This window comes from Hirundo rustica, chromosome 5 (genome assembly GCF_015227805.2).
Source record: "Hirundo rustica isolate bHirRus1 chromosome 5, bHirRus1.pri.v3, whole genome shotgun sequence".
Classification (NCBI taxonomy): domain Eukaryota; kingdom Metazoa; phylum Chordata; class Aves; order Passeriformes; family Hirundinidae; genus Hirundo; species Hirundo rustica.
In genome coordinates, this window is record NC_053454.1 from 41,044,779 (window position 1) to 41,072,412 (window position 27,634).

The window sequence follows — 27,634 nt, forward strand, 5'->3', positions numbered from 1 at the left end:
ACAGAGCCCTGTAATAGCAGCAGGGTGTTAATGCTGACTTAAATTTGAAACACTCTCTCCTGATCCACTTTCTTTGTAGCTTCTCTCTTTTTTACCATGCCATTAAAGTATTTTCCATCATGCCTGTGATTTAAACCTCATACAGGTTTTTATATATGTTTTCTATTCTTGTAAACGCCCGGATAACGTAAGGTATGAGATTAGAAAATCTGACTCAGGAGAGAGGAGCTCCTTGCTACCTGAGCAAGGTTTTGGGAAGAAAAGGTACAGTGCGTGGTTTTGTGTTGTTTTCCCTTGATTTCAGTGAAGCTGCGAGTGGCTGAGTCCTTGCAGACCAAGAGAGAATTTGCCCTAAGGCCTGTTTCTGTGACTTGAGTCTGTTTGTTCATGTACGGTGTAGTGATGGATCTCTGGCAAAAATAGTGAAGTTTTTTCATCACTATTATACAATGTCAAATTGATCTGAGTTGCTATTAGCTCCATGTGAACCTTGCTGAGGAAGCATACCACTAAGTCAGTGCCAGATTTCTGATTTGATGTTGTTTTTGTGCCAGTGCATTACTTGAGCTTTTTCTGTTGAATTTTCCTGGGACTGAGTTTTGCTCAGGGGCTGTCTCCTATCTAAGTTTGTATTGTGTGGCATCTTTGAATTTTTAAAGTTTTTTCTTGTAAATTCCCAAATCTTTTTTTGAGATAGCTTCCAAATTTCCATAAAATCATGAGATTCCTCAATGGCATGTATTTGAAACACTTTTTTTTTCTCTGAGACTTAGGGATCTGTTTCAATAGATTTGGCTTATCAAAAGTGTAGGGTTTGTGGAAGTCATGCTCTTACCTGAAGGTTTGCTGCTAGTAACAGCATTTTTATTTAGAAGATGACAGTGTAAGAAAAGTGCTAAAACTCATTGTGATTCCTGTTGTTTTATGAGATAATCAAGAGATGTGTAGGGTCCTGTTCATACCCGCTTCTCTGTCCTTTCTCTCTCGCTGTTATTGAACTGGCACTGTTAACCTAGATGCTGAAGTAAAGTATAAGGGACAGCTTAATCAAACTGTGATCTTTCTTCTCTGAGTGCATTTTGGGAGGTAGTGCAGCCAGACTAGTAATACTTTGAAGTTGATGCTCAGTGAACACAGAGACTGCACACCCTTATTGACAATTGTGTGAAAAATACAAAGGCAAAAAAAGTAGTACACTAGGCTAGACTGTCAAATCATCAGCAAATTTCTAGCTATTTTAACGTAGCTTGGATTTGAACCATGAGTTTAGAAGATTCATACGGGTCTGTTTGATGCAGTTAATCCAGTACCATAGTTAGTATCGTGTGCAGTCAGCTTTAAAAGCATATATGAAATTAGCAGCAGAATAATACTTGTTTTAATAATTTGAGATAAACACATTCTCTTACAAAATTGCACTGAATGGAGATTAACAGGTAGTTTTGTTATTAGGTAGTGGGTGATTTAGAGCTATTCTTGTTTTTTTTTATGTTCTTGAAATCTAGGCACCTAAAGCTGTTTGAAATCTTGGTGTGGATAAACGTTAAAACAATTCCCCTGTGAGAGACTTTTGATTCACTAACTTTCCCTTCTGGTTTGAAAACTCGATAGCTGTTGTCCCTTGGTGTCTTTTCGGTGCGAGGGACAGTGTCCAGTGTCTGTGATCTGAGTGTCCCTGTTGTCCTTTGTCGCAGGTTGTGGAGATGGTGCAGTGCCCTCCTGTGCCGCTGCTGCTGGCAGATAGGGTTTGAGAGGGCGTGATCCCAGCGGCTGCTGTTCAATGTTTCAAACCCATCCGAGGAAGTAACGCTCTCCCCTCCGGGGAGGCTGTAAAATGCATGTTATGAATTGTCTCTCCTTGGTCAATGATAAAGAGAATGGGGCTATTCCAGTTGCGACGGGATTAATGAGCGAGGATACGACGACAGCGCCTCAACTTTCTCAGCCCGCAGCGTCGCCTCCCCCTGCGCCATGCGCCCTCACCGGGGCTCCCCCGGCCCCTCCGCTCCCCCCGGGAATGCCGCCCCCTCCGCCACCCCCTCCTCCACTGCCTGGCCCGAGCGTACCTCTGCCTCCGCAGCTGGTAAATGGGCACGACGGCCACGGCAAAAAAAAAAGAATGCGGAGCTTCTTCTGGAAAACTATCCCTGAAGAACAAGTCCGTGGTAAAAACAATATCTGGACAATTGCTGCGAGACCACAGTATCAAATTGATACGAAGACAATTGAGGAACTTTTTGGGCAGCAGGAAGAAGCCAAACCCCAGGACTCCCGAAACCGATCTTTAAAGTCTTCGTTTAAAGAGACTAAAGAGGAGGTAAGAATTAAAGTAAAACCTTTGTTTTTACATAGTGCTGTAGGAGTTGATGTGAATTCTGCCTCACCTTTTTCTCTTTCTCTGTCATGTTTCATCCTTATGGCAAATTTGTCTTGATTCAAAGGAGAGGGGGACGATGGGAAGCATAAACTCTTTGTTCTTGGTGGCACATATTTGTTTTTCAAAGAGCTAACTGTGTCTTATTATTGTAACTTGCTAAGTGCTGTGATTTGATCACCTGTTAAAATAAATATGAATAAGCGGAGGGAGCTGAAAGCATCTGTATTTACTCATGTTGGATAGCCCATGAGTTTCCAGTGTGGAACACAACTGTGTTGTCTCCTCAACTCTTCCTCTGTGTCTGTGATGCAAACAAAATGTTGTACGTGCAAACACGTACCGGGCGGGAGAGAAGAGCGTCCTGTTTGCAAGGGTTCATGCTGTATATGCCACAGTGTCCTAGAGACATCAGGAAGGGGAGTGCCAGTAGGGCAGCAAGGATATAGAACATAATATAGTGATCAAGGGTGCTTGTTATTTGATAGTTTTAAAGTTTCCGCTTTCATAAACATGACTTTTCTGCTAAGAAAAACTTTACTTCATCTTCCCTGCTTTTTCTGGACATGAAGATAACATTCCAAGAAGATCCCGAGATTGCCCCTGATTTCTGTTCTAGTGGTGAGGAGTACTCTGTACTGAGTACTCTCAGGTTCAGACACTCTCCGGGGAACTGATAAGTAGCTTTTCTAGTTCTTAAATCCTCATTTATAGACAGCCTCTTTGTGAAGCCTGAATTGAATTGTCTCAAGTGATCTTTCTCGGAAGTAATTGGAGGGCTGAAATGCAGATTTAATCACTAGTGTGTGTCTACATACATGTTAGCTTGTAAACAAAATACAGAGGGCATGGGGTTAAGAGATGTAACAATGCATCCATTTTTAGTGAGAAAATAGGGACATGAAGTTGGTGATATCTTGCACGATTCAGGAGGTGTCAAAATAAGATCAGGAGGGACAGGATGAGAAACCACCATGCACTGATAGCGTGCATGTTGTGCATATTGAAATTTAAGGTTTAAAAAGGCATGTGTATTGCAGGCTCTGAAACCCTGACATCGGGAAGTAGTAATTGGGGCCATCACCGGAGGTAGTCATTAAGCCCTGTGGTGTTTTCAGGCTATGTTCATCTTTGAATCAGGAGTGTAGTGAGTGAACTTCCTGTGCCGAGTACAGATGTACTGAGCTCAGGCCTCCTGCGTTTCCTCAGAAGCTCCCCCTTTCAGGACTGCTGTGTGACAAAGATCTAGTTCTGGTAACTATTACGATAAGTTTCATGAACTGAATGTGGCCCACAGTGTGCAGTGGGTAGGTCAGAGAAAACCCCAGTGTGCTCCAGACCTCATGCAGTGGTAGAGATTAAAATCAGAGGCCTGCAAGACCAGGGATTCTCCAAGATCCAGCGCCTTGGAAACAAAACCCTGCTTTGCTAAAAGCGATGGGTTTTGTGCGTCTGTCTGGAGCTGATACGGTGGTGCAGCGCGTTTGCACCCTGGTTCAGGGCTCCCACGGTGACTTTGCACGTGGCAGGTGGTGAGGCAACAGGACTTCCCTTCGAGTGGTGCCACTTAAGTGACAAAATGTTCCACTCACTCGCTAAGCTTTGTCAGGCATGCTGCAGCAGTGTGTCAGCGGTGAGCAGTTTCTTATGTGATAATGGACTTTGCAGTCCTATCTGCTTAGCGAGGAGGGAAGGAGCTAATCCTGAGGAGCTGCGTGTTACTGGAAGTGTGGAAGCACAGATGCGCAGCGACTCACGTGCTTGGCCCTGCTGCAGGCACGGCCCAGCGAGGGGCTGGGGGTGGGAGCACGGGCCTTGCTTGTGACTCCCGCCGCTGCTGCCGGCTGCCATCCCTTGTTTCCGTGTGGGATGGTTATCCTCGGCTCGCTCTGGTACAACCTGCAGGGGCCGGGAGCAGGCTGAGGTGTGCAGAATCGGCGTGACCTTGCGGAGAGGGTTAGTGTGGGGCTGAGGGAGCTCCAGGTCTGTGTGTGTCATGTTGCTGGCCAGCCAGGGGCAGGTGGGCAAAACACTTCTTGTGTTTCAGTACCTCTGTTCCTTTTGTGTAAAGCAGAGTTGATTTTAGACGGTGCTTTACGGTCTAGCAATGAAAAATGTTCTTTGAAGTTTATATAGTGGAACTGGCTTAGTTGGCATAGTATATCAGCAATGAATTTTCAAGATAACTCCAAGTGCACAACCTCAACTTTTACTAAGATCCAAATCTGAAAAAGTAGCATGTGTCCGAAGTGCTGTACAGAAGTGCAGGGCCAGAGGGCTCTCTTGTCCCTGTAGGGTCCCCCTTGGTGCAGTGGTGTAGCTTTAGTGGAAAGGGTGAAGAATTACTCTTCAGTGTTGAGGGCACTGCCCTATAGACTGTGGAGGAGATTTGGGGTTTCATACCTTTGCCAGAGATCCCTGTTGATTATGAAATCATGAGCAGTTTTGGTAAAAGTTCTACACATGTAGGAGCTTGCAACACTACGTGTCCTTTTAATTCCTCACTTGACAGTGATTTATACAGGGAATTTAGATGTAGCATCATCATTATAACAGAAGTCTCTTTTGAGGCTTGAGTCAAACTCCTACAGCACATGCTTTCCTTTTTGTAAACAATCCCTCACCAAACCCTTAGGAGATTAATTAGCATGTTTCCTTGACTAAAGGCTTAATTTGCCCTATGGTTCCATGTAATTTGAGGCTCTGAAAAATAGGGGGTGCAAGGTTAAGTTTACACGCCAATTTACTTTCCCCATCCTTCAGTGGTGTCCCAGTGTAGCACAACAGGCACTCACTCACCCAGGCTATCGTCAGCCTGGCAGCAGAGTGGGCAGAACAGCTTCTTGTCAGCCAGAGGAACTGCTCTTGCTTTCTCCTTCAAACTGTGCCTCTGCTCCTGTCTCTCACCCCACCTGTCCGCTGGCTCTGGACACATATTGGATAATGTAATACATATATTGCACCCTCTGTAAACATAGTTAAGTAAGCAGCTCGGCAGAGTGCTGTGGGGCTCTTCATTTGTTTTCTGCTGGAGTAGTTTCTGCTCTTCGAGTGAGTTTTGATGACTTTGTGGAAGGATGCAGTGAACTCCAGAACCTGCGCAGGGGGACAGTGGGAGGAGGCGGAAGGAAAATGGAAGCAGTGAACAGGATGTCTGTTGCTCCCTCTCCTAGACATGCCCTCTCTGTTTTCCCTGTGCTGGCTCTGATGCACATTCCACCTTCTTGAGTTCTGATTCAACCTGTTAATCCAGAGAAGAGCTAACAGCAAGACCCAAATGAGATGAGTACCAGTGGCTGCCTAAGGGAAAGAGCAGGCTAGGAACATGACATGGGAGGATGGCAGGGAGTGGGGACAGCCCTTCAGTAAGCTGCTAGGTTTGCTCTGCTGCACCCTGACTCCAGGCATGGAGTGATGGTTGGTGTGTTAGAATGTGAAGTGGAAGTTGAAACAGGGAGTCACTTATATCCTTCCTAACCTTCAGCACCAAGCCTGAGCCACCAGGCTGTTCCATGCTTACTGTAATTTCTAAACTGTATATCACCATGTGAAACCCCGTTGCTTTTAGGCAAAGAGAACCAAAAATGTTTTACTGACCTGTTATAAATCCAATTCGTTGTGTTTCTCTTCCTTATTGATTATTTCATGGCAAGAAACTCTTGTTAGATTTCTCCAGTCACTACAAAGTCAGTTTTCATGTGGGTCTTTTTGTGTCTTTCAGAACACTCCTCTGAATCTTTTGTATTGATTGCAAATTTGTGTTGGGGTTCAGGAGTAGGTATCCCCTTACCATCAACACAACTTCACCATGGTACTCAGGCTAATTTTCCCCTTCTCACAGTACCTCAAAACCCGAATATTTCCGTGGTGGATTAACATTTGTCAAACTGAGGCCTGTTAGCGTGTGATCTGTGCCTGTTGCAGATTTTGGAAATACGCTATGTTGAATACTCTGGTGATGAAAAGTGGATTAATGAGTGAATTGCTGTCCTTGGTTTGATCTTTGCGCTGTTTATAAAGCAGAGGTGACCAGTGTGTGTGACCTGTGATGTTTTGCATGGCCTGGCAAAGTGCAGGTGTGGAGATGGTGGAAAGTATCTGAGAGAATTGTAGTATGTCCAGTTTCAGAGAGTAGAGGGTGAGAATGGAGAAAGCTCTCCTGAGTTTATCTAAAGTAAATCATAAGAAACCATATGAGAGGTTTTTTTGCTATAGAGAATCCCAGTGGGACTAGGAACACCTCTTCCCAATTCTCAATTACAGTCCAGTGTAACTTTTTGAGTCGAGAAGTGCAGGGGTGTCACTGGTGGACACCACTTCAGAACTTCTTTGGGTGGCAAACAGAGACCTAAAACCTGCTGTGCCAGCAGCAGTGCTGATGATGTGTATGAACAGAAGACAGGAGCAGACTGAGCAGAATTTAGAAGAAGATGTGGTGATGTTCAGAGGGTAAAAAGCAACAGCAGACAGTGCTCTGCATGAACGAAATCAAATGAAATCTCGGTGGAGAAGAGTAGACATTGTGAACAGATGTTCAGGCTGAGGTTATGAATCTAATATGCAACTGAATGTGAGATGGAAGATAGTGTGTTTGTGTGCAAGGAGTAGGAACTCGTATTTATGGACTATCTGCCGGGTTTCCCTTTTCTCCTCCTTGTGCTCCCATCTGGAAACTCCTTGAAGGTAGTTATGTAATGACAGTAGCTCCAAACACTTTTGGTAAGCTTGAAGGCACCAAACAAAGAGTGACCAAAAAGTGAGACTTGGTCTGATTGTGTGGTTAAACAAGAAATCAGAGAAAAAAATAGAGTACAGTCATATACAGAGCAAGAAGTGTATGTAAAATCCTGGTACTTAAGAACAGCTGTGATATTTTTTTGTTGTGCTGATAAGACAAATGTAGCTGTATATGTTCCCATTTGTTTTTTTTCTTCAAAGGAAGATATTAAAAAAATTATGTAATTTGTTTGAGGTTGTACTGTAAATCTGAGTTGTGCCATGGAAAACAAAGGTTTACTCAGCTGATGATCTGTCTCCTTGTAACAGTTACTGACTGTGATTTAAAAAATGTACACAAGATTAACTCTGAATATGCTTAAAAACCCAAACAGACCAAAAGCCAAATGATGGTAAGGCTTATAGGCTTAAACTAGTACGGAGAAATCAGTGAATTAGGGGTGACCGGAGCAATTGGAGACTGGAGCTGCAGTTAGAGAGGTCAGTGAGAGGTCCCTGCAGTAAAACATTTGAAAAAGATTAGATACTGCAGGGGGAGAGATAGTTGAACCTGTCCTGCGTTAAGGGGCTTTTCCTTAATGATCTGTTGGGGGCCTCTCAACTCTTAAGATAACAGGGGAATAAACCACAATCTGTCCCCTTATCTCTGCATATGCTAAAACTGAAGGGCTTTGGGCTACCAATCATCTAATTAAAACTAATGTGCTGATATTTCCTGTGTTTTCTAGTCTTTGCTGTTTTCAGAAGAGAGGAAATCCCAGAATTTCAGAAAACTTTTCAATATGACTCACTATTTTCAGCAGACGAGGAGGCTGTCTCCTGGGTGTATGTTGAGGATAGCCCATTAATCATCCCTGTATTTTCACTGTCACCAGCTGACTGCAGGCTAATTCAATTCCGTGACAATGCCAATGTTGCATTTATATATCTGTTTCTAATCTGAGCACTGTCACAAAGGTCAAAATGCCTTTCCAGTTGTCAAAACCACAAACAGCATGTGAGTCCAACAGTAGTCTTGAACGTCTATGTGTACTGAGCTCTTTTATTGTAGCAGTCAGGTGGAACTGTTCAGGTGAAACAATTCTCTTGTCCTTGTAAATCTCATGACTTCTGTAGCTGTTATCACCAAAATAGCTGTGGTAAAATTTTAACCTTAAGGACACAATTTGCTAAAACAGGGCAAACTTCTCAGGTTTAAACCTGTATGCTGTTAGAGGAAGAAAAACTAGTAAAAAAGAGGGACTTTGATTTTAGATTTTTTTACAGAATTAGGGGAAAATATTGTGGGGATTTTTCTTTTCCCCTCTGCCTAATCTTCAGTATTGTACATGTAAGATGATACACCATACCAGCTTTGAAATACAAAGCTGAGAGAGACTCTTATTTTATTATGGATTTCTGTTTGCTTCTGGGTAAGCAAGCAGATTTGAGCATTACGTGTCTCAGGGTTTGATTCGAGATCGACTTGCTTATCTTCCCCTGAATCAGTGTGGCTGTTAGTTGGCATGAATTAAATCAGTGATGCATCTGACCTCTGCTTAGAAATACCATCCTCACATCTGTCACAAAACCTCTGAATTTACATGGGTTTTGAAGTGTGGTGTTCACTAACCTTGGGGTCTTCAAATGCAATATAGTGTATTGCCTGATAAGCAACATTTTGCAGATGCAGGGTTTTGAAATAAGCAAGAAGCATGTTTTTTACTTTGTAATGAAATGGAAATATTGATTCCTTCCTTTGTTATATGTTGCTATGGAATTTTTTTGCTTCACTTGGAGGAAGGTGATGTGAGCATGCTATGTATTTCCCTGGTAAAAACTAGTTTTGTAGTATATGAGCTTTGTTGATAAGAAATGACTATATCTATTTGGCCTGGGATTTGGTGCAGTTATCTGTAGCAATTGAAGAAATGAGGCTTGCATTATATGCTGCTTTCTTAGGTATTGTTAGAGTAATCTCTCTTGCTTTCTCTCTCAGGTTTCCATTTTGGATGCAAAACGAAGTATGAACATTGGGATATTTCTCAAACAATTCAAAAAGTAAGAATTCTTTGTCATTCTCATAAAATATATACATTGTGCTCTGTTCCTCGTGGAGTTTGCAGTTTCATGCAGTTTTCTCCAAAATAATTTAACATAATTTGTTTTCTAATACGTTCAGTTTTGAGCGCATTTATGACTTAGCATCAAACATTTAGAGTTTGCTGATGTTAACCAGTTGAAGTGAGTTTTCAGGTATGGTTAAGGGAAGCCCTTCTACCTCAGCTAACACTGCCTGTGAGCTGCCTTTCACTGGCTTCCTCTCTTTATAAGCAATTAGAAAGGGGCAATGTGAGCAACTTTTTCAAGAGCGAGCTGTTTCACTGCTGTCTGTATTCAGTGATGATGTTGCCCTTCGGTAAGAGGCATCACTGAAAATGGTGTCAGAGCAGTGCTGCTGTGGACACTGATGAATCCACAACCTCTTTATAACTCTGTTGAGTAGCCCAGGCGTGTTTTTTTCAATCTGTGTAACTGTTGGCCCTGCAAGTGTTAGAAATATGTGTGCTCAATTGTTTTTTCAAGGTCTGCCGAATCCATCATTGAAGATATTTATCATGGAAGAAGTCAGCCCTATGGTTCTGAACTACTACATGAATTTCTTAAATTATTACCAGAAGCAGAGGAGGTAAATAATGGTTTTACATGGAACTTATTTTTTGTAGAGTTCTGCTGGCTGGGATTCCAACATGAAGCTCTGTAAAAGAGGAATCTCAATGCCTTCCTAAGGCTAGGGAGCAGAGAACCACTGAGTGCAGATGTTCAGTCTTTGTACGACTTGTGGTATTGAGGTCGCAGTGTAGTCATTCCCTTCACATCAAGTAATTTCACCTGCTTTTGAGGAGCTGATAAGACATCTTTTGTTTTTATGATGTCCCTTTTGTCGCAAGACCTGGAACCTTCCTTTGTGCTGATAACTGCTCTAGGGAGGTTAGAAAATTCAGAATCAAAGTATATTCTAAGCAAACAAATTTCACTTCTTTGGCACCTGCCTCATGCTTTCCCATTGCAGTGCCTGTGAGTTGAATATTGATTGGTAGCCCTGTGCTATTGCCTTTTTGCCTTCTGGTTCAGTGCCTGCTTGGTTCATCTGGGTCTGTTCCTGGGCTTGGTCACTGGGTTTCAATAGGGCAGAAAAGCAGCTCCAATGGGCAGCACCCGTGGAATTTGCTAATGTGGCTTAGTGCTCAAAGGGAACGTGTTAGAAGGCACAGAATGAGCAGCAGTACCTTCTCAGTGTTCCTGTGATCACCGTATGACCAACATCCAAGCGCAGCTTTCTCCCCTCCTAGTCCCAAACTTCAGGTCTATTCACATGATTAAAGAGGTGAAGCTTCATCAACTGACCTGGGAGCCCTGCTTAATGATGTGCAGTTCCTTGCCTGCTCACTATTGGCACTGACCCATTTGTATGTACTTGAGAGAAATGTGAACCACAAACCTGACAAAATTAGCATTAGAATTGCTTGACTGCTTCACATCAAAGCGGGTGGCTGAAACTTGGGAAATTGCTAAGTTAAGGTCCACGTACAGATCAACCTCAACTCACATACTTTACCACTTCAAGGTCGTACTGTCAAAGCACTTCGTTTCCTCTGTGCAGCAGCAGATCTCAGATCCAGTCATCAGCAGAACATGTTACAGTCTTCTTGCTGTCAAATTTATGACCCTAAATTGGGCTGCCTTTGCAGAGAATCTTGTAAAAAATGTGTTACATTAGTGTATTTGATTAATGTATCTCTTAGAGTTGGGGGTTATCAACAAGTTGAAATGTAATTAATCAAAAAAAATAGGTGACAGTATTTCTGGGATCTCAGAATCATTCCCTCTTCCCTCTTTGTTTGCATTTTAGTACATATTCCATTATATATACAGAATTTATCTCCTTCCTCTGAAAGTCAGACAGAGGACAACAGTGATGTAGTAGCTTGAAAGAGAGTGACTCCTAGTTAACTTAGCATATAGTCAGAAAATTACACTGAAAGAAAAGTACTTTTTCTTCTTTTCGTCTTTCTGGCTTAGATCTTGGTTGTTATTTTATGGCAAGTAGAATAGCTTTCAGCTAGTGTAGTCTATATGACATAACTGTTGTCATTCAGCTAGAGTTGTAATGGAAGTTGTTCAATTTTATCAAATCCGTCTGCATTGCTTAACTAGGTGCATTAGCTATCCAATAGGTAGTGCTAAGAGTGAAAATGTGTGTTTGTTTATTTCGCCAACGGATTTGACAATAGGCCCATCCCTCAAGACAGTGGGCCAGAGAACATAAGTGCTTTTAAGAAGTCACTTGAGAAATTAATAGAATATATTCTGTGATACCAGAGAGAACTAGAAAATAAGGGGTATCAGACATGAGATTAGTTACTGTTCCTGAGGGAAGGCTGGAAAGAGTCTACTTTACAGTGTGCAGGTGTTACTATGTATTTAATTAATTTCATGCATCAGAAAAGGGAAAGACTCCTTTCCTCTTTGTTGTTCTTGTCATTGTTTAACAGTTTTGGATTTTTCCCCTTGGGAGCTCGGAGCGTTTCTTTTCCTTTTTCACCATTTTCACCCTAAATGTAAATTCATTGTTCTCCTGCTATGGTGATAATTTTTTTCTTAGTTTCTCTCTGCCTCCTGGTCTGAATACCTGTCTCCTAGAATAGTGATTTACCATTTCCTGAGAAAGAGGCATAAGAAGCTTACAGCCCCACATACAAATAATCCAGAGCCACTAGAGACACCAGGTGAAGTGGTATTACATGTTCTGCTGTTCCCTCTTCTATTTAATACTCCCTAATTTCTTTTTGTCATATCACATGAGATAGCTTTGGCAGGCTGTCATCACATTGGCCTGTCCTTGCACAATCCTCAGCGAGGATTCCCTGGGATTGCCCTTTAGATGCTTCCTGTTCTGAGAACCTGCTTTGTTGCTGTAAGAGTTGAGAATTACTCTGAGCAGAGACTTAAGCACTCAGATCCTAAAAGGTTAGTAGCTGTTCAGTTACCAGGGCAGACTGTCTTGGTATAACCATGGGCGGGCTTCTGCAGTTCTCTTTGTGTGCTCTTTGCAGCGGCTCAGGTATTTACAGACCTATTTGCCTGTGTGCACAGGTTTCTTGCAAGTTGGAATGAGGGCTAAGTGCCTTCTGTAGGCCTGTGCTCTGCACCAGTAACTGTGCTTTGAGATGTCTTCTGCTTTTTCTTTTCTATTTTGCCATAACTTCTTAGTGTGTAAAAGTGAAAGGAGGGAGAGGAGTGCCATTCCTGGTCATAGTTGTAGAAAGGACAGCTCTGGATTATTTTGTTTCTTCTTTGTTACCAAGAAGTTTAAGTTTACGGTTTACCTAGTGTGAATAAGCACCAGCTATGTACTTCAATTGTATCTTATCTAGAAGTGTTGTGATATCCACTCACAGTACCTGAATGTGCCCCATGTGTCTTGTTTGCTGTTTGTGACATATTTTAGATCATTTCAGTTCATAGTATCTCAGGCACCTGATGGTATTCCAGCTTTTGGACAAGGGAGGCCAGGTACTTGGGCTAACAAATACGTTTAACATTGGTTGTCTTTAAAATGATTCTATTTGCAGTACTGTAATGTGGTATCTCTATTTGCGTACAGAAATAAGTGTCAGTACTGCTAATTTTCTAGCTGTTTTCTATGAAAAATCTCAAGAGCTATCAAAGCTGTGGAGATTTTTGCATGTAAATGGCAAGTACAGGCTCCTTACTGAATGTTTTTCTGGAACTGAATAAGACTATTATTGAAATATTGGCACTGCTGTGAAGTGTTTCCTATGAATTAAAATGTTTGGGTATTTTCAAATGTTTAATTTGAAAAACTTGACAAATACTTGAAGCAGGCCGTGATGGTGCTTCTGCAAGGCCCCACTCAATGTTTTGTTCGGGGCTGTCTGTGGGTGTGTGCCCTGGCCACTATACAGTGGTTAGAAAAAAGGCCAAGCAAATTTATAAAAATTCTCAACACATCAACAAATAGAGTAAGATCACTGATTTTGTTTAAGCCTTCTTAGAAGTCCTGCTGTTTGTACCATACTGTGCTCAGCAGTTTTGTAAGGAGAAAGAAACACCTATTTGGAATCTCCTCTGCTTTATCCCTTTTTTCAGTTTGTTTTTTTTTTCCAGGGAGCCTTGACTGAAGCAGTGGTCTTCTCTGCTATATCACTTCTGAAAAGATTCCTAGTTGTTTCTGAATGTAGAATTGGCTGACAGTTTTTATTTACTGGCATCCTGACTAGAGCAGAGAAAAAGCTTTTAGCTGCTTTTATGTGCATATTATTGCACTCTTCAACAGGCCCAGACTGGTGAAAGTTGAGAGAGTCCGGTGTTTAACGAGCTAGAATAGCCAGAATTTGTGCTTTAAATACGTACAGAAGGGAGCATATCGTGCTGGTAATCAGCTCACCCACACACATGCACGCCCAGGTTATCAACACAATGTCTTAGCTTCCTTTATAATGTCTCAAGCCTGTCCTTTGCTCTTGTTCTCTGATTTCAAACCCTGGTCGTCTGTCACCTGCTTTATTGGAGCTGTTTCTGTCAGCTCTACCCTTTTCAAACCATGTCTGTAGTTAAATGCCCTCTCCTTTCCCCAGCCAGTGCTTTACAGGGTTGACCATCCTTCAGTGCTTTCATCTCCTTTTCCTTTTTTGCTCTTTATGATTACCTACTGATTTTTCTCCCTTCCTTTTTACCATTTGCTGGTAGTGATTTGCCACTGCTCCAGCTCATGTCCCATTGTGCCTCACTGCCTCATACTGTCCCACATGTCCTTGTAGATGGATTCCACTGTGATGCTTTTTGGGGCATTGGCGTTTTTTAACTCTCTTTTTTGTTAGTGCCCTGAATATTTGCAGTGGTATGGAGATATTAAATAATAATAATAAATAACAAACAAACAAACAAAAAAACCCACCAAAAAACCCTAAAACAAAACTCCAAATCAAACCAAACCACCAAAAAAAAAAAAAAAAACCCCACAGAGAAAATGTTTATTCCTTGTCTTCAAAGATCCTGCATAGCTATAAGATCCTGAAAAGCACCTGTTTTATGCTATGAAAAATAAAATCCTGATAGAAGTGCTACTGGTAGCTTAAAAATTATCAAGAACTTGAATACTGTAGCTTTCGTGTCTGCCAGGTACAATGGCTTACTCACAATGGGCATCTCTACTGCAGTTGTTCACAAATCAAATCGAAGATCAAGCTTTCTATGTTTCATAACTGTTCTTAAAATTAAGCAAATTACATTTGTGAGAACCTTGTGTATCTAAAATCAGATTTAGTGTGCATGGGCATGCATGGACAGTGCAAATGCATATTCCATATACAAAGGTAATGAAAAATTAAATTAGTAGCTCTGCACCCAATTTGAGTAATACAGAACTGAGCATGCAATGTAATTATCCTCTCTTGAATATACACATTACACCGCCATATCTCAGTACGTGGCTGCCTGCTCTTGTGGAGGAGTTCTGTTGTGCTTCAAGAGAGGAGGTCAAGGTCAGAACTGATAGGGTTATTCATTAGGATTTTATAATGAGCCACATTTTTTGCTCTCCTGTTCTCAACCGATCTGCTATTCCTTTTAACATGATTAATAGTGAACACTGTTGTCCATCCCCATGGTTTCTTTGCAGCTCCTGGACACAGTTGGTATTTGAATTTGACCCCCACTTCTGGGAGCCATCAGAGAATCTCAGTTTTCTTCCAGAATACTTGGACAACATGGCAGCAGAGAGTAGAGGCAGTCCCGTGGGATTTGAATAGTCTCCCTTGGAATGTGTAATGACAGACATCCAAAATGTGTTCCAGTAATTTTTTAGATGTGGGGTTCAGAAGTTGGGTTTTTTTGGTTCATTGGTAGCGTTGATAAAGTCAAATAACTTCCCCCCGCACCCCGTTACGATGAGTATTATTTTTAAATTATGAATTTTTTAATACAAAAGGGAACACAGAATAATTGCTGTCCCATCTTTACTGTAGCTATTTCCCAGCCTATTTACTGTTCTAAGGCCAAGCTAACAGATTATTTAGTCTTCTATGTGAAAAACTTAAGACTTGTGTGGAGAGCCAGGCTGTGTTTGCTGAATTCTGGGGTAAAAAGGACCTCATAACTCTGTTGTGTTCCTGTTTTGTGTGTTTGTGGAATGGGCCAGTGTTCTCTGCCATCCCTGGGTTTTGGGCTTCTTGGGTGAGCTGCCTTGATGCTTTACAAAGGTAGTTTGGGATATCTCAGGAGAAGACAGTGTGGGTTAAGGTGGTTAATTTAGGCTTGGAGTCAGGTGGTGAAGCACATCTTTGTTTCAAGTCTGATTACATGGACTTTCTTCTGGGTTGACTATTGCCCAAAGCCTTTTGCATAGTGACATTCATTCCCCATCCTACCCATCAGAAGACAGCCTTGTCAATGTCTTCTGTTGTGCATGTTTAGGAATGTTCCTCCTCTGAATTCATTCTGGGGTTTAGTACACACTCCTATGACTCCAGGCGTTTTTCCTAGTAGGCTAGAAGAAAGAGGATTTCATCCAGTGCATGTAAAACTAAAATTCCACATGGAAAACATTGATTGCTACTTACTTTTGAAAGTATATTTAAATGTAGTACTGGTAGCATGAATAAGTTAATATTCCTGTGAGTGTCTCAGGATCTCGTTCACTTTTTGTGCATTTAAGTCTTCAATTTGCATCTTTCTATAATTAACCTGTGGCTTGTATGATCTGATTTTGGCGCGGTGGCGTGGGTTTTATTGGTGGGCTGCTTTTCTTTCTTTCCTCCCTCTCTCCCATATTTCACTGCCTATATCCTTTTCAGTCAAACTCTGATATTTGCAAGATGCTAAAATGAGGTTGGAGAATTTGCAGGCTTTTGTTATTTAGGTTGCAGACCACTATTACTTGGGAAGCTAGGTTAAAGAACACCTTTAAACACTGCGATAGTATACTATCTCTCACTCCCCACTTAACGATGTAGAAAAAGTGTTTATTTTGGGTTTGTTTCTTACTCATTTAACACCTTAGCATTATCAGGAATGTCAAGTCTGGTCTTTCCTGTTTTTTGTTGGCAGACTTCTTGAATTACTCAGTAAATTAGGAGTTTTCTCAGGCCTAAAAAAAAAGGGTATGCTGTTTATCTTTAGAAGGAGCTTTTGTTGGAGTTAAATGGGACGAGGGGAATGGTGGTGTTAGAAAATGAAGCTAGATAGCCTGAATAAAAGCTGCTGTCTGATTAGAGGTCTCCTTCTTGGTCATAAGTTTTTGTTGGGTTTTTTTCCTGTTCATTTTTTTGTTGATGTGTTTTTTAATTTGAAAGGGAATTATTTTCCATTCTCTGTTTAACTTGTATCTTTCTCTTTCTTAATGTGTTCTCAACATTTCTGTTTTTTATGATGTAGAAAAAAATAGGGATAAACCAGGAAAAAAACTGTTTAAAGAATCCTGATTCGGCGTAGCATATTATTTGTCTTCTGCTACAGATCAGTTGCTTTTTTACTGTCAAAGCAGAAAAATAACTGAAGTGATTAATTTGTAGGCTGATTCTTTAAAACCAGCCTCTGGATATTTTGCTAAATCAAACAGTGAGGTACCTGTTGATGCCCTGGTGTAGTGTCCCTCTGTCCAATAGCTTAATATGCTTTCTAAAACTGAAGACCATCTGTGTAAATGTGGTTGTGATTGGGCTTTAAATGTGATGTTACACAAAGGAAGGATGATGGGCTGGTGTGTAAATCAGTGGAAACATACAACTGCTGCTGGTTGTGAGCTTGGTGGTGGAATGAAGAAACAGTGTGACTGAGAGTGAGCTCTGCTTTTGGACACAGTTGCTGTGTTGGAAGATGTGGAAGAAATTCCAGTTAGGCTTAAACATATGTGCATGTATTTTTCAGTTCTTCTATATAAACAAATAGTAAGTATGTGGGTGGATCAGTGGCTTCCAGATCATGCAAATATATGGATTTTGGTGGAGCTGGGAAGGAAGATCGACAAAATTAATGCAGTGGTATTTCCTCTGCATTAATGTGTCCTCAGAATACTGAGAGTACTGACAACAAATTACTTAAAAAGCAAGATTGCGTTTATCTTTAAAATATTTCATATGAATGAAAAAATACAAACTCAAGATTATGAAGTTTACCTCTTAAGAGCATTTTAGGTGAAGTGGTTGAAGCAAATATCTTGAAAAAACCCCTGTAACTTGAAGTTTAGTTGCATTGTGCCAATAAGATCTAGGCAGTCCTGTGCTGGATATTCTGAACGCAGTTAAACTACGCCCAAGTGTACATCACAGTTGTTGAAGAGTTGAGGTTCATTTTTCAGACCATCATCAGTATCCTAAACATAGTGATGAAAGCAATCATTGATCAGAAATCAAAATCACCAGTCAGAATGATGGCATCCTGGTTTCTGCTGCTGGACTGTGTAGCTAGCTTTTTGGGAGAAGAGTGACACTATTTTTATATTTTTTGTTGTTGTTGGGATGTGTGCAAATTACAGGATCTTGGGACAGTGAAGCCATTCAATCACTGGATGGACTTTCCAATGCCTTAATTTAAATTTACTGCTTTTCAAGGTGTTGCCTTCCCAAGGCAAGTTAATCTTTGATAAAATTCTTTGCTAGTGTTTTTTTCTCTCTTCTAGGTAAAGAAATTAAAAGCCTTTGATGGAGATGTATCAAAACTGTCTCAAGCTGATTCCTTCATGTATTTACTAATCCAGGTGCCAAAGTAAGGAGACAGTTGGTTTGTTATGTTGATGATAAGTGTTCTTTTTTGGCTGTCAGTTCTAAAACTGTTTGTGTACTCCAGCTATGCTCTTAGGATTGAAGCCATGGTGTTGGAGAGAGAGTTCTCACCCTCCTGTGCTTCTCTACAGGATGACATGAAAATTATAAGACAGGCAACAAAAGGTAATTAAATATGTTGGGACATGCCTAATACTCTTGTTTTTGTTAGCATGTTAATTAGTCTGCATTACGAAGACCAGAGCTTGAATTTCAGGTACCTTAGCTATTAAAAGGAAGCAAACTCCCCTCTGACAAATGCCATCAGGGTGTGCCTGGTGGATCTTTGCTTCCAAAATCAAAAATTTGGAGGCTTTGGACACACTAGAAACAAATTCATGTTCAAAGCCTGTAAGTAATGTGTCCTAAACTGACAGAAGGAAAGGCGTCCATGACCAAATTAGGATGTCATCTTTTGAGTACAGTTTGCTCATTCCTGCACTGCTCTCCTTCTGATGGAATGTGGTTGTTTCACCTCTCTGCTCATTCTTTCAGAGACCCATAGAAAAAATTACTGTATTTTCTAAATTTCTCCAAAGGCCATTTCCTTTTCAGGTGGCAGTATTGATAGGCTAAAATTTTTATTGAGGCAAATACTGTTGCTATTCCTTTGTTTTCTGTTTTTCATCTCTTTTTCTCCACATACCTATTTTGTTTGTTACATTTCACAAGTTTTGAACTGCTGCAGCTGGTTGTTTGTTAAGATAATGTAGTGTCTTCTACTCTGCAGGAAAATAGTTGATTTCCTAATTTCAGTTAAACGTTAATGCTGACCCTTTACAGTATCTTGAGTGCCTCTTGGTCCTGTTCTTCAATAGGAAATTCCTATTTCATGTTGGAAATTTTTGACAGGCTACTAGATCACTGCTTAGACTGCTTCTAGTGGTATAAAAATGTGCAGTGAGTTAAATATTCAGCTGAGTGCTGGTGATTAGGACAGTCCTTTCAAGTAAAAGCAAAGGGAAAAAGAGCCTTTTCCCACCAGTGGGGATTGAACTTGTCCTTGACTCAGGAAAGCGTGCAGTACCATAGGATTTAGGTCTGAGTTTGGCCTTTTATTCGGATCTCTTTCAAATAATTGTTCTTTGTGTTTTGAGCAACAGACATACATGAGGGAATATGTTACGTATAAAAGCAGCCAGGCCTTAATGTCCTTTGTGTCCTTCACCCAAGACATATGTAAAAACTGGTGAATTAATTCCCTCCAGAGAGGAGACACTTTGGTCTCCAATTCCTGCATCAGGCCAGCCACGCAAATCACTGACTGGGCCTTCCCTGTGTTCAGTCCACTTTGTCATGTGCTCCTCTCCATTTGGTCTTTTCACTTCGGGGTTTGTTGATAGCCTGAAGTTGTTTAGGAATCATGTCTCCTTTTCTATTGCTGTCTCCCAGGTTTCTTTCCTGTAATTAAACTGAGAGAATATTTGCCCCACTTCTAATGCTGATAATCACTAAGGGCTAGGATGGTCTAAACAGCCTGGTGGATTCTCATCTAGCCTGCAGATGGATGTATGTCACAGTGACGCAGAGCAGGCTCTTACTATGTGAAGTCTTCAGAAGTTGCCTTCTCTTCTTGGCCTTGTGAAATTTGCTGTTCTCTTCTTTATCCTCTCCTTTTTCTTCCTCCTTGCTTCCTCACCTATTGCTTGTTAGATCAAAGGTTATTTAATAATGTTTTTAGGCTGCCGGTATTGAAATACAAATGTACAAGAGCTATGGGCTTCCAAAATGATTGATTACTGTATTGTGTTGAGCAGCCAAATGCAGGGTAAATTGTAGAATGTGGAGTTGGAAGCAAAATAGTTTTTTGAAGTATTTGCACTGCAATCAAAAGGATTCCACCTTTTATTTTGTTCATTAGTGTAACATATAGTACCTCACATCAACGCCATGAACTGTGAAACATGTTCATGGTGATTTTCTTGCCATACGGGTACTTGCGAATTTGGAGGCACTTGGTTTGCTGTGCCACTATTATTAACTCTACAGTTTTGAATTTCCACATCCTATTTCTAAGGCAGTCCCTCTGGTGCACGTATGTTGTTTTTTGCACGTATGTTGTTTTTTGGTAATATGTGGCTGAATGAAAAGGTGTGTGAATTCAGATAGAACCCTACTGTGCATTTTGCAAAGAAATTAACATATGTGCAAACCAGGTTTGTGTGATGGGAAAACTTCAAAAGGCAGTTTTATTCCATTTGACTCTTTGTCACACTGAATATAACTTTGTGCTAAATTATCTTTGATATGACAAGTAAAACAAATGCTGCTCTGAGTTGCTGATCATACAGAAATAAAATGATGATTCATAGTGGGAGTGGGATAAGCAAAGAAGATTTAAACATTGCCTGTTACCTTTTCAGGCCTTATTGCCAAGTCTCCTAAAAAAAAAGAGTAATTGTTCAAAAGCCCAATCCTGGCAGATGGCAAATGGATCCTTCAGGGTGCAGAACACTTGCCTCACACTGGAATAATTAGTAGGTGGTGAGGTTAGTTAACTACTTGCATGAGACACTTCACACATTGCAGGATTAGGCCCCAAATGTTTCCTTAGCTGTTGGAGGTTGCCTTGGAAATACTACACTTGCTAAATTAAAGGCTGAACATAGACTTGAAGTTTGTCAGTTGTGCTTGTGAATTGGAATTATATAGTACCATTATCTTTCCCATGACCTCTTCAGTTTATTGCAGTTTCTTTTCAAATTAAAAAAAGAAAAAGCTCGAGATGAAGAGGAGCTTGGTAACTGACTATATTTCTAAACAAACAATTGTTAGACAGCAATTTTTTTGTTCTTTACAGAGTTAATGACTTGTGAGGAACTGCATTCCATATTGCACTTGGTCCTTCAGGCTGGGAATATTATGAATGCGGTAAGCGACATCCCAAAGGGAGATGGCAGATGGACCATACTTCCTTGTTAGTATTGCAGTGCTCTGATGTGATGCCTCAGCTTCTCATTTGCTCTTTTGCAAATTGTTTCTTTTTAGGGAGGTTATGCTGGCAATGCTGTTGGATTTAAACTGTCGTCACTGCTCAAGCTGGCAGACACGAAAGCAAACAAACCTGGGATGAGTCTGCTGCATTTCGTTGCTCTGGTATAGAAAATCTGTTTTGCTGATATAAGCAGCTTCTACGAATGTATTTATTGTCTACCATTAATTGGTAGACAATAAAAGGGGCCATGTACCTCAAAAAACCAAATTTCTCACAGCTTTGATCTAATCTTCACCTTTCTTCTCTTGCCACAAAATTTACCAAAAATTACCTCTACCTGGTTATGCTATCCAGAAACCCATGGAAAGCTTTAAGTTTTTATAACATGTAGTAACTTGCCTTCATCAAACTTCTTCATTGTAGATTTTCTCTTCTTGTCCCAAATTCTTACACTGTGGAAGTGGCTTATTTTAGATAAAAATTCTCTCCATCTTCCCACTGGATCTTTTGAGCAGCCTTCTTGATAGCTTTTCTTTCTCCCTTGATAACTGATATGTGTTTTTTAAAGCTGTTGCAGACATTTTCAAGCTATTTTTCCTTCCTTTCAAACGTTTTGATTTTAGAAAGGAAAGAATTTAAATGCATCTGTGTGACTTTGGTTATCTGTGTACAAACTGGCTTAACAGATTTCCAGCCAGCAAACAATAGGGTATAAATTGATGTTTGTGCAGGAAGCATCCTATCTGCTCAAACAATGGCATCAGTAAATCATTCTTTCCCTGACATTCCTTATTAATACATCTGGCTTGTGTTCACTGGCAGAAGCAGGATTATTTTGCTCTGCAAAATGGAAGCTGTTGTTTGAAATCTCCAGTTCTGATCCCTGCCTTTCTTTAAGGGATGTTCTCCACTTAGTTGTGTTAGGATTGAATGGGAAGAAAAACAGTGCTGGAGAGAAACCTTTAAGTGCCCTCCCAGAAGCTTTAGAACCGCCAGACTTAGGGATTTTGTGTGGTGGTGGAATGCTAATGGATTGTGGGTTTTGGTTTTGTTATGTTTGTTTCAGGAAGCCCAAAAGAAAGATGCTGCTCTTCTCAACTTTTCAGAAAAAATTAGGAGTGTTCATGATGCTGCCAGGTGAGTTAAATGAAAATTGAAAACTTATGGTTAGACTGGAATTGGAATTTTCTCGTTTGTGAAGCAATGAGGTTTATTTATTATTATTATTATTATTATTATTATATAAATAATTATTTATTATTTAAGTCTTGGCACAAAAACAGATATTTACAAATATTTACTGTAGCTTTGAGGTCTTCATTCCTATTTACTAGCAGAAGTATGCCTGCAATGTGCCTTCAGGTATGAGGTTTTTTATTACATGATCTCCGTAGATTTTTAGTAATTCTGTCTCTGTCAAATACATGTGCCTGTTCATTACTCTTAAGGGATTGAACTAAAAGAATGTTACTGTTTTTCCTTAAACCAGTTTTCATTAGCCTCTGAGCAGGGTGCAATGCTTTTCCAAATATGGTACCAGGGACAAGTGCTGGCTGTGGCTTCACTTAGATGCTTTTTGAGGTTTCATTTGCTGTCTTGGTTGGAAAATCCTAAGGGTTTGTGGCTCTGCATTTTTTCAGGTTAAAGTCTTAAGCTTCATAATTTTAAACCGAACCTGGTTCATACCTGATTCAAGTAAGTAACTGTACTTACTTTTGAGAGACAGTGTGATCCAAAGTTGAAACCTGGAAGCTAGCAGTGCTGAAGTTTTGTTCCCAGTTTTGCTACTTCCTTACTCTTGAGCTTAGGGCAATCTATTTACATTCTTTTCCCAGTTGCAAAGTAGATCCAGTTTCTTAGATCTGATGGAGGGTTAAGTAATGTCTGCAAAAGACTGAAATCTTCTGAGGAAAGGAGTGGCCATGGAGTTAATCGGAAAATTTTTGAGGGACCACCTGTGTGGCTCTCTGCCATCCAACCCACACACCTTTTTGGCAGTTTGCCATGTGGCCTGCTGGGGAATGTAGCTTTCCTCAGCATCCAAGCCCCCTGGCAAACAGGGGAGGAACAGGCAGAATCACAAATTTGATGATATTTATTTTCTAACCACTTTGTTCTTTGATCACGTTTGTTAGTGCTGAAAATCTTCTGTTGTAACTCATGCTGAAGTCTATTCAGGGAGTGTACTCTGTACATGAAAATGAAACGAAATTAAATATGTACCTCACCATTGGGCATGAGGAAGGTCCTTAGACCTGTCATGTACAAGTTGCTCATAAATCCACCCAATTAGAGCACGTTAAAACAACTACCATTATGTTCTTTATTTTTTGTTGTCTTACCTTCTTTACTTGTAGGCCATCCTGTTCCTACTTCAAAGGCAGAAAAATGTAGCCTGTATCTTCTACTGCTTTTCTTAGCTGCAAAACCACCATGTTTTCCCAAAACAGGGAACTAAACGTTACAGATGAAGTAGGCAGAGAAAAACCAGCAGACAATATATTCATTTGTGTGCGTACTGACAACCTTACGCATGTGTCACTGTCTGCTGCCATATGCATTTCAATCAGGCTGCCACAAGTTCTTCAGCTTTGGTGTTTGAAAGTCGTGGTGCTGGTGAAACAACCTTAGGAGCAGCATGTGTACAGTTGTTAGTTCTTATCATCTGGCAAACTGTAGTGCTTCAATTCCTAGGCAAAGCTTAGTTCTCTTGTGAGGGAAATGCCGAAGGTTTAGAAGCATTTACCCTCGAAGTGACTGGGAAACTGCTGTATGGAACATGGGTCTCCCAGGAGAACACTTAGATTACACCAGATCAGAGGTCTTTCCTGTGATTTTCAGTTTCTGAGTTCCCTTTTCGCAGCAGCAGCTTCACTGCTGGTATTTAGCAGAAGGACGAAATGTTGAGACTGTGTGGGCTGCGTTGTTGTGACTGCTTAGAAGAGTTTAACATGCAATTTAATGATGCCAGGTGCCACTGCCAAAATCAGTAGTCCTGGCTGATGGTCTCTTGTGGCCCCCTTTTTGTAGCCCCTGCACTCAGTCATGTTGTCAGTTGGACCAAGCAGAGGATCAATCTGCAATAAACTGGCTTTTTCCTTTTCCTAGGTTAATTTTCAGGTCACGATATGGCTGGCCATCTCAAGAGTTAGTGCTAGGACAGGACAGAAAAAGAACACCTGGACAGAGGCAGGGCAGCATTAACCTTTCTAAGGTTGGGTGGGTAGGACTGGCTGGAGTTAATCATGAAACCACACCCCATGGGAATCTTTTCAGGTTGCAAATAAGAAGAAATGTGCTTATCTCTCTCCTAATTTTCAGTGTCTACTCTGGAAAGATTTCCTGAACAGGCAGGTCTTGTTTGATAGCCCGTTTGCACCTCATGTAAAGCATCCACTTTTGCAGCACGTTGTGGCTAACCTGTGGGCCACTCCTTCTCCTTTGATAAACGTTCTCTGTATATGCTATTTTTAGGTTATCCATTGATAGTGTAGAAGCAGAGCTCCACTCACTGTCTGTCAAGACAAGATCTGTTAAAGACAGCGTCCGACGAGACCCAAAACTCTTTCACCAGATGGAAAACTTTCTCCAGGTTTGTAGGATATCTGGGCTAATGTGTTACTGTCGCCTGACTACAGCAGCATTCTTCAGCTGAACGTAATTTATGTGGACCTGTTAATAAACAGCAGCACTGTTTGAATGTGCCCGGCCTGTCAGTTGTACAAAGGTGCTCCAGCCTCATGCTGTTTGTCATGTAAGCGTGTTGGGAGGGCTGTGTTTTTACAGGGAGGGATATTGAGTGTACATTGCCCAAGGCTTGTTAGGCAAGCGTGTTTAGTGCGTGCGAAACTACTGATGAAGATCAGTAGTTAAAATATAAGACAATTTCGAGTGGTCTCTGGTTTTGTACTTTGCAGCTGCCCAAAATAAGTCTGCATGTTACATTATTCTGGAGCACATCAGTTTTAGCTGAGGGTGTGCTGTGAATCTTGATTGCTGGGTGACTGAAGAGGTATTGTTCGAAGCTGGAAGATTAAGGGACTCTTTACTAATTTGCCCTCAACACAGAGTCTCTTATTCAGAGCCATACCATTGTATCTGTGTGGGTTCTTCTTTTTTTTATTTTATTAAGTACTGCAGTGACTTTACAGGCCTGGATGTGTATAGTTCTTACCTTGGAAGCAGAATTCTTGATATTTTCTGAGTATGTGGTGATGCCTGGAGAAATACATATTATACTTCAATTATATTATTTTTTCTGTTTCACACTACAGGTAATTATTAAAAGTAAGAAGGCAGGTGTTAATCTGGAACTTAACCCGCCCTTATTTTCAACTTGCAAATGTAGTTAATAGTCCCTGTAGTTTTTCAGGAGATGAAAAACTGATGAAGAAAGGGGCAGGTTATGATTGAAATACCTGTCCTCATTCACTCTGAATTGTTGGCTTTTATCCATTGCACCCAGACTCTTTAATGTTATGTTTTAACATGTTTGGGATTTTTAAAAATCTAATAGGTGGCTTTATGTAACACTGCAACCTTGTTTAGGCCACATTCCAAAAGAAATGTTGGGAAAAAAATTTTTTACAAATGCATACCTTACATAAACACTTCCGGATTTTGTTTCTAAATTACAAGTGATAACCACGCTGACCTAAAAGTCAGCTTTGATTATTTCATCCTTGTGAATAAATTCCTGAAATATGTGGGAGGAACTATCTTTTGATGTATGCTTTTATCAGTTGTCCAGTTTATCTTCAGTCCAGGTTTTACTGTGGGCTTTTTTTTTTTTTCCCCCCCTTTTTTTTTTTTTCTTAAGACTAGCAAGTCACATTTGTTCCTGTCCTAGTGGTATAATTTTCCAAGTAATTCCTGAAAGCAGGTTTGGATTAAGTGGCCACCAGGACCTCCAGGTGGATTTTTCCACCCCAATGCTACATTATGAAAAATATTTAGGTGACTATGAGTTAGAGAAGAGATTTGTCTGAAAAATTAGCTTTTCTTCTCGGGTTACTTTGAGCTACAGGTGGTGTCAGATGTGGGATTGTGGAAGAGTAGAAGTGGATAGCTGGTGATGCAGCTAGAGGAGATGGGTACCTGATCAAAGTGTTTTAAGCAGTTCTGCTGCTCAAAGTCTAATCACAGCCTTATTCTCTTCCTCCTGAATCTTCTTCCACCAAACTACTCCTGTCCTGTCTGTATTGCTTTGTACTTACGATTCAAAGTGCTACTTTATGCAAACACTTTCTGGATGTATTTTCAGTGGTTCCTTACCTTTCAAGCATGAGAACCTTTTTTATTGTGGTCTAGGGTCACCGTAGGAAGGAATTGACTTTGTGATGTATATCCATGAATCAGTTCACATGTGTTTCTGGAAAAGTAGGGAGGAGGAATTAATCCATGATGTTTGGTTGAGGGGGAAATGGAAAAATAAGGAGTGAGGAGCTTTGAAGGGGCTCCCGGGAGGTCTGTCAGTGTTCTAGTTCAGTCTTTGATTTTACTCATCTAAAAATTAAAGCAGTAAGTTTGTTCGAGGGCTTTTAAGCTTTTTTGTGGTTTTGATTGATCCATTTTTCCTGACCTTTACTCAGTTTGCTGAAATGGCATGTTTCCTTTTCTTTAGTACGAGTTCTCCTTCAATGTGTTAATTTCCTGGGCTCTGTAACAACTTCTAGGTTGCAACATGAATTTCATAAGTTCCTAATATATACATGACCCGTTGTGACTTTAATTTTTCTGTCTGGTTCATGTGTGTATGGTTTTTGCTACAGTTTGCTGTAAGGCATCTAAAGGAGCTTGAACACCAGAAACGAGAATTGCAGAAGGAGGGAAATGCTCTCATTGACTTTTTCTGTGAAGACAAAGAAACTATGAAGTTGGATGAGTGCTTCCAGATATTTAGGGACTTCTGCATGAGATTCAACACGGCTGTTAAGGTAAGAGTGCTGAATGAGGTTCTCACACTTTTGAAGTGGATATTGGCTTGCATGAATTAAGTTGTTTTTTCTGCTTAAGGGGCATTTTGTATCTTGTATTTGATCTCTTTGCTCAAATGGCGACAGGAAACTGCACTCCTGTAAGCATTCCTTGCCAGAAGCCAGGTGAGGAATGGCCATCATGGGCAGCTCTGCTGCTCTGCATCTTCTGTTTCAGGCAGGCGAGACCACTGGGATGATACATCAGGGTTGTTCATTGGCCTGCTTGTAAGTGGGCACCCCCCTTCTCTTTCAGTGAGGAGGCTGGTGGCTGCTGAGCTGAGCTGTGAGACAGATTGCACAGACTTCCTGACTATGGCTCACTGTTCAGGCCTTGGCCTGGTAGTGTTGGATCATTGGAAAGGCCTTGAGGTGTGGCACAGGCCATTCCTTGGATGTACCTGCCGGAATCCGCACTAGCTTGGGCGCTCCACTGCCTTCCTTTACATGGCTAGAGGCACTTTACCAAGTAATGTAAGGGCTGTGTATTCTTTTTTGTCCTTTCAAAGGATTTTTGTGGGTGAAAACTTAAGTGAAAGAGGCTTATGGCAGCAAGGTACCTTATCCCCAGTGTGAGCGTTGATTCACCAAGTACCCTTAACTGGTCCTAAATAATTCAGGAAATATTCTAAGATGGAGGAGCAGTATTGGCATTGGTTACAGTTTTGGTTCAGCAAAGTCTGCCTATTGTTACAGATACTTCTTACATCTTTATAAATAGCATGAATTAGTTGGATCAGTGCCGTTTTGCAGTCTGCGTTTGGCAATACTTTGGATAAAAGCTTTAGTT

At 40.8% G+C, this 27,634-nt stretch overlaps 1 protein-coding gene across 1 annotated transcript in view; it reads left to right on the forward strand.

The window, feature by feature from the left end:
• Positions 1–27,634, forward strand: part of FHDC1 (FH2 domain containing 1) — a 36,514-nt gene that overhangs the window by 2,607 nt on the left and 6,273 nt on the right. The window contains exons 2-11 of the mRNA XM_040065811.2: positions 1,695–2,317; positions 9,090–9,151; positions 9,677–9,779; positions 17,793–17,878; positions 17,960–18,060; positions 20,735–20,805; positions 20,923–21,030; positions 21,936–22,006; positions 24,344–24,461; positions 26,641–26,805. Coding sequence (XP_039921745.1) covers positions 1,835–2,317; positions 9,090–9,151; positions 9,677–9,779; positions 17,793–17,878; positions 17,960–18,060; positions 20,735–20,805; positions 20,923–21,030; positions 21,936–22,006; positions 24,344–24,461; positions 26,641–26,805 — 1,368 coding nt within the window. The 5' untranslated portion in view covers positions 1,695–1,834. The remainder of the gene's footprint in view (positions 1–1,694; positions 2,318–9,089; positions 9,152–9,676; positions 9,780–17,792; positions 17,879–17,959; positions 18,061–20,734; positions 20,806–20,922; positions 21,031–21,935; positions 22,007–24,343; positions 24,462–26,640; positions 26,806–27,634) is intronic.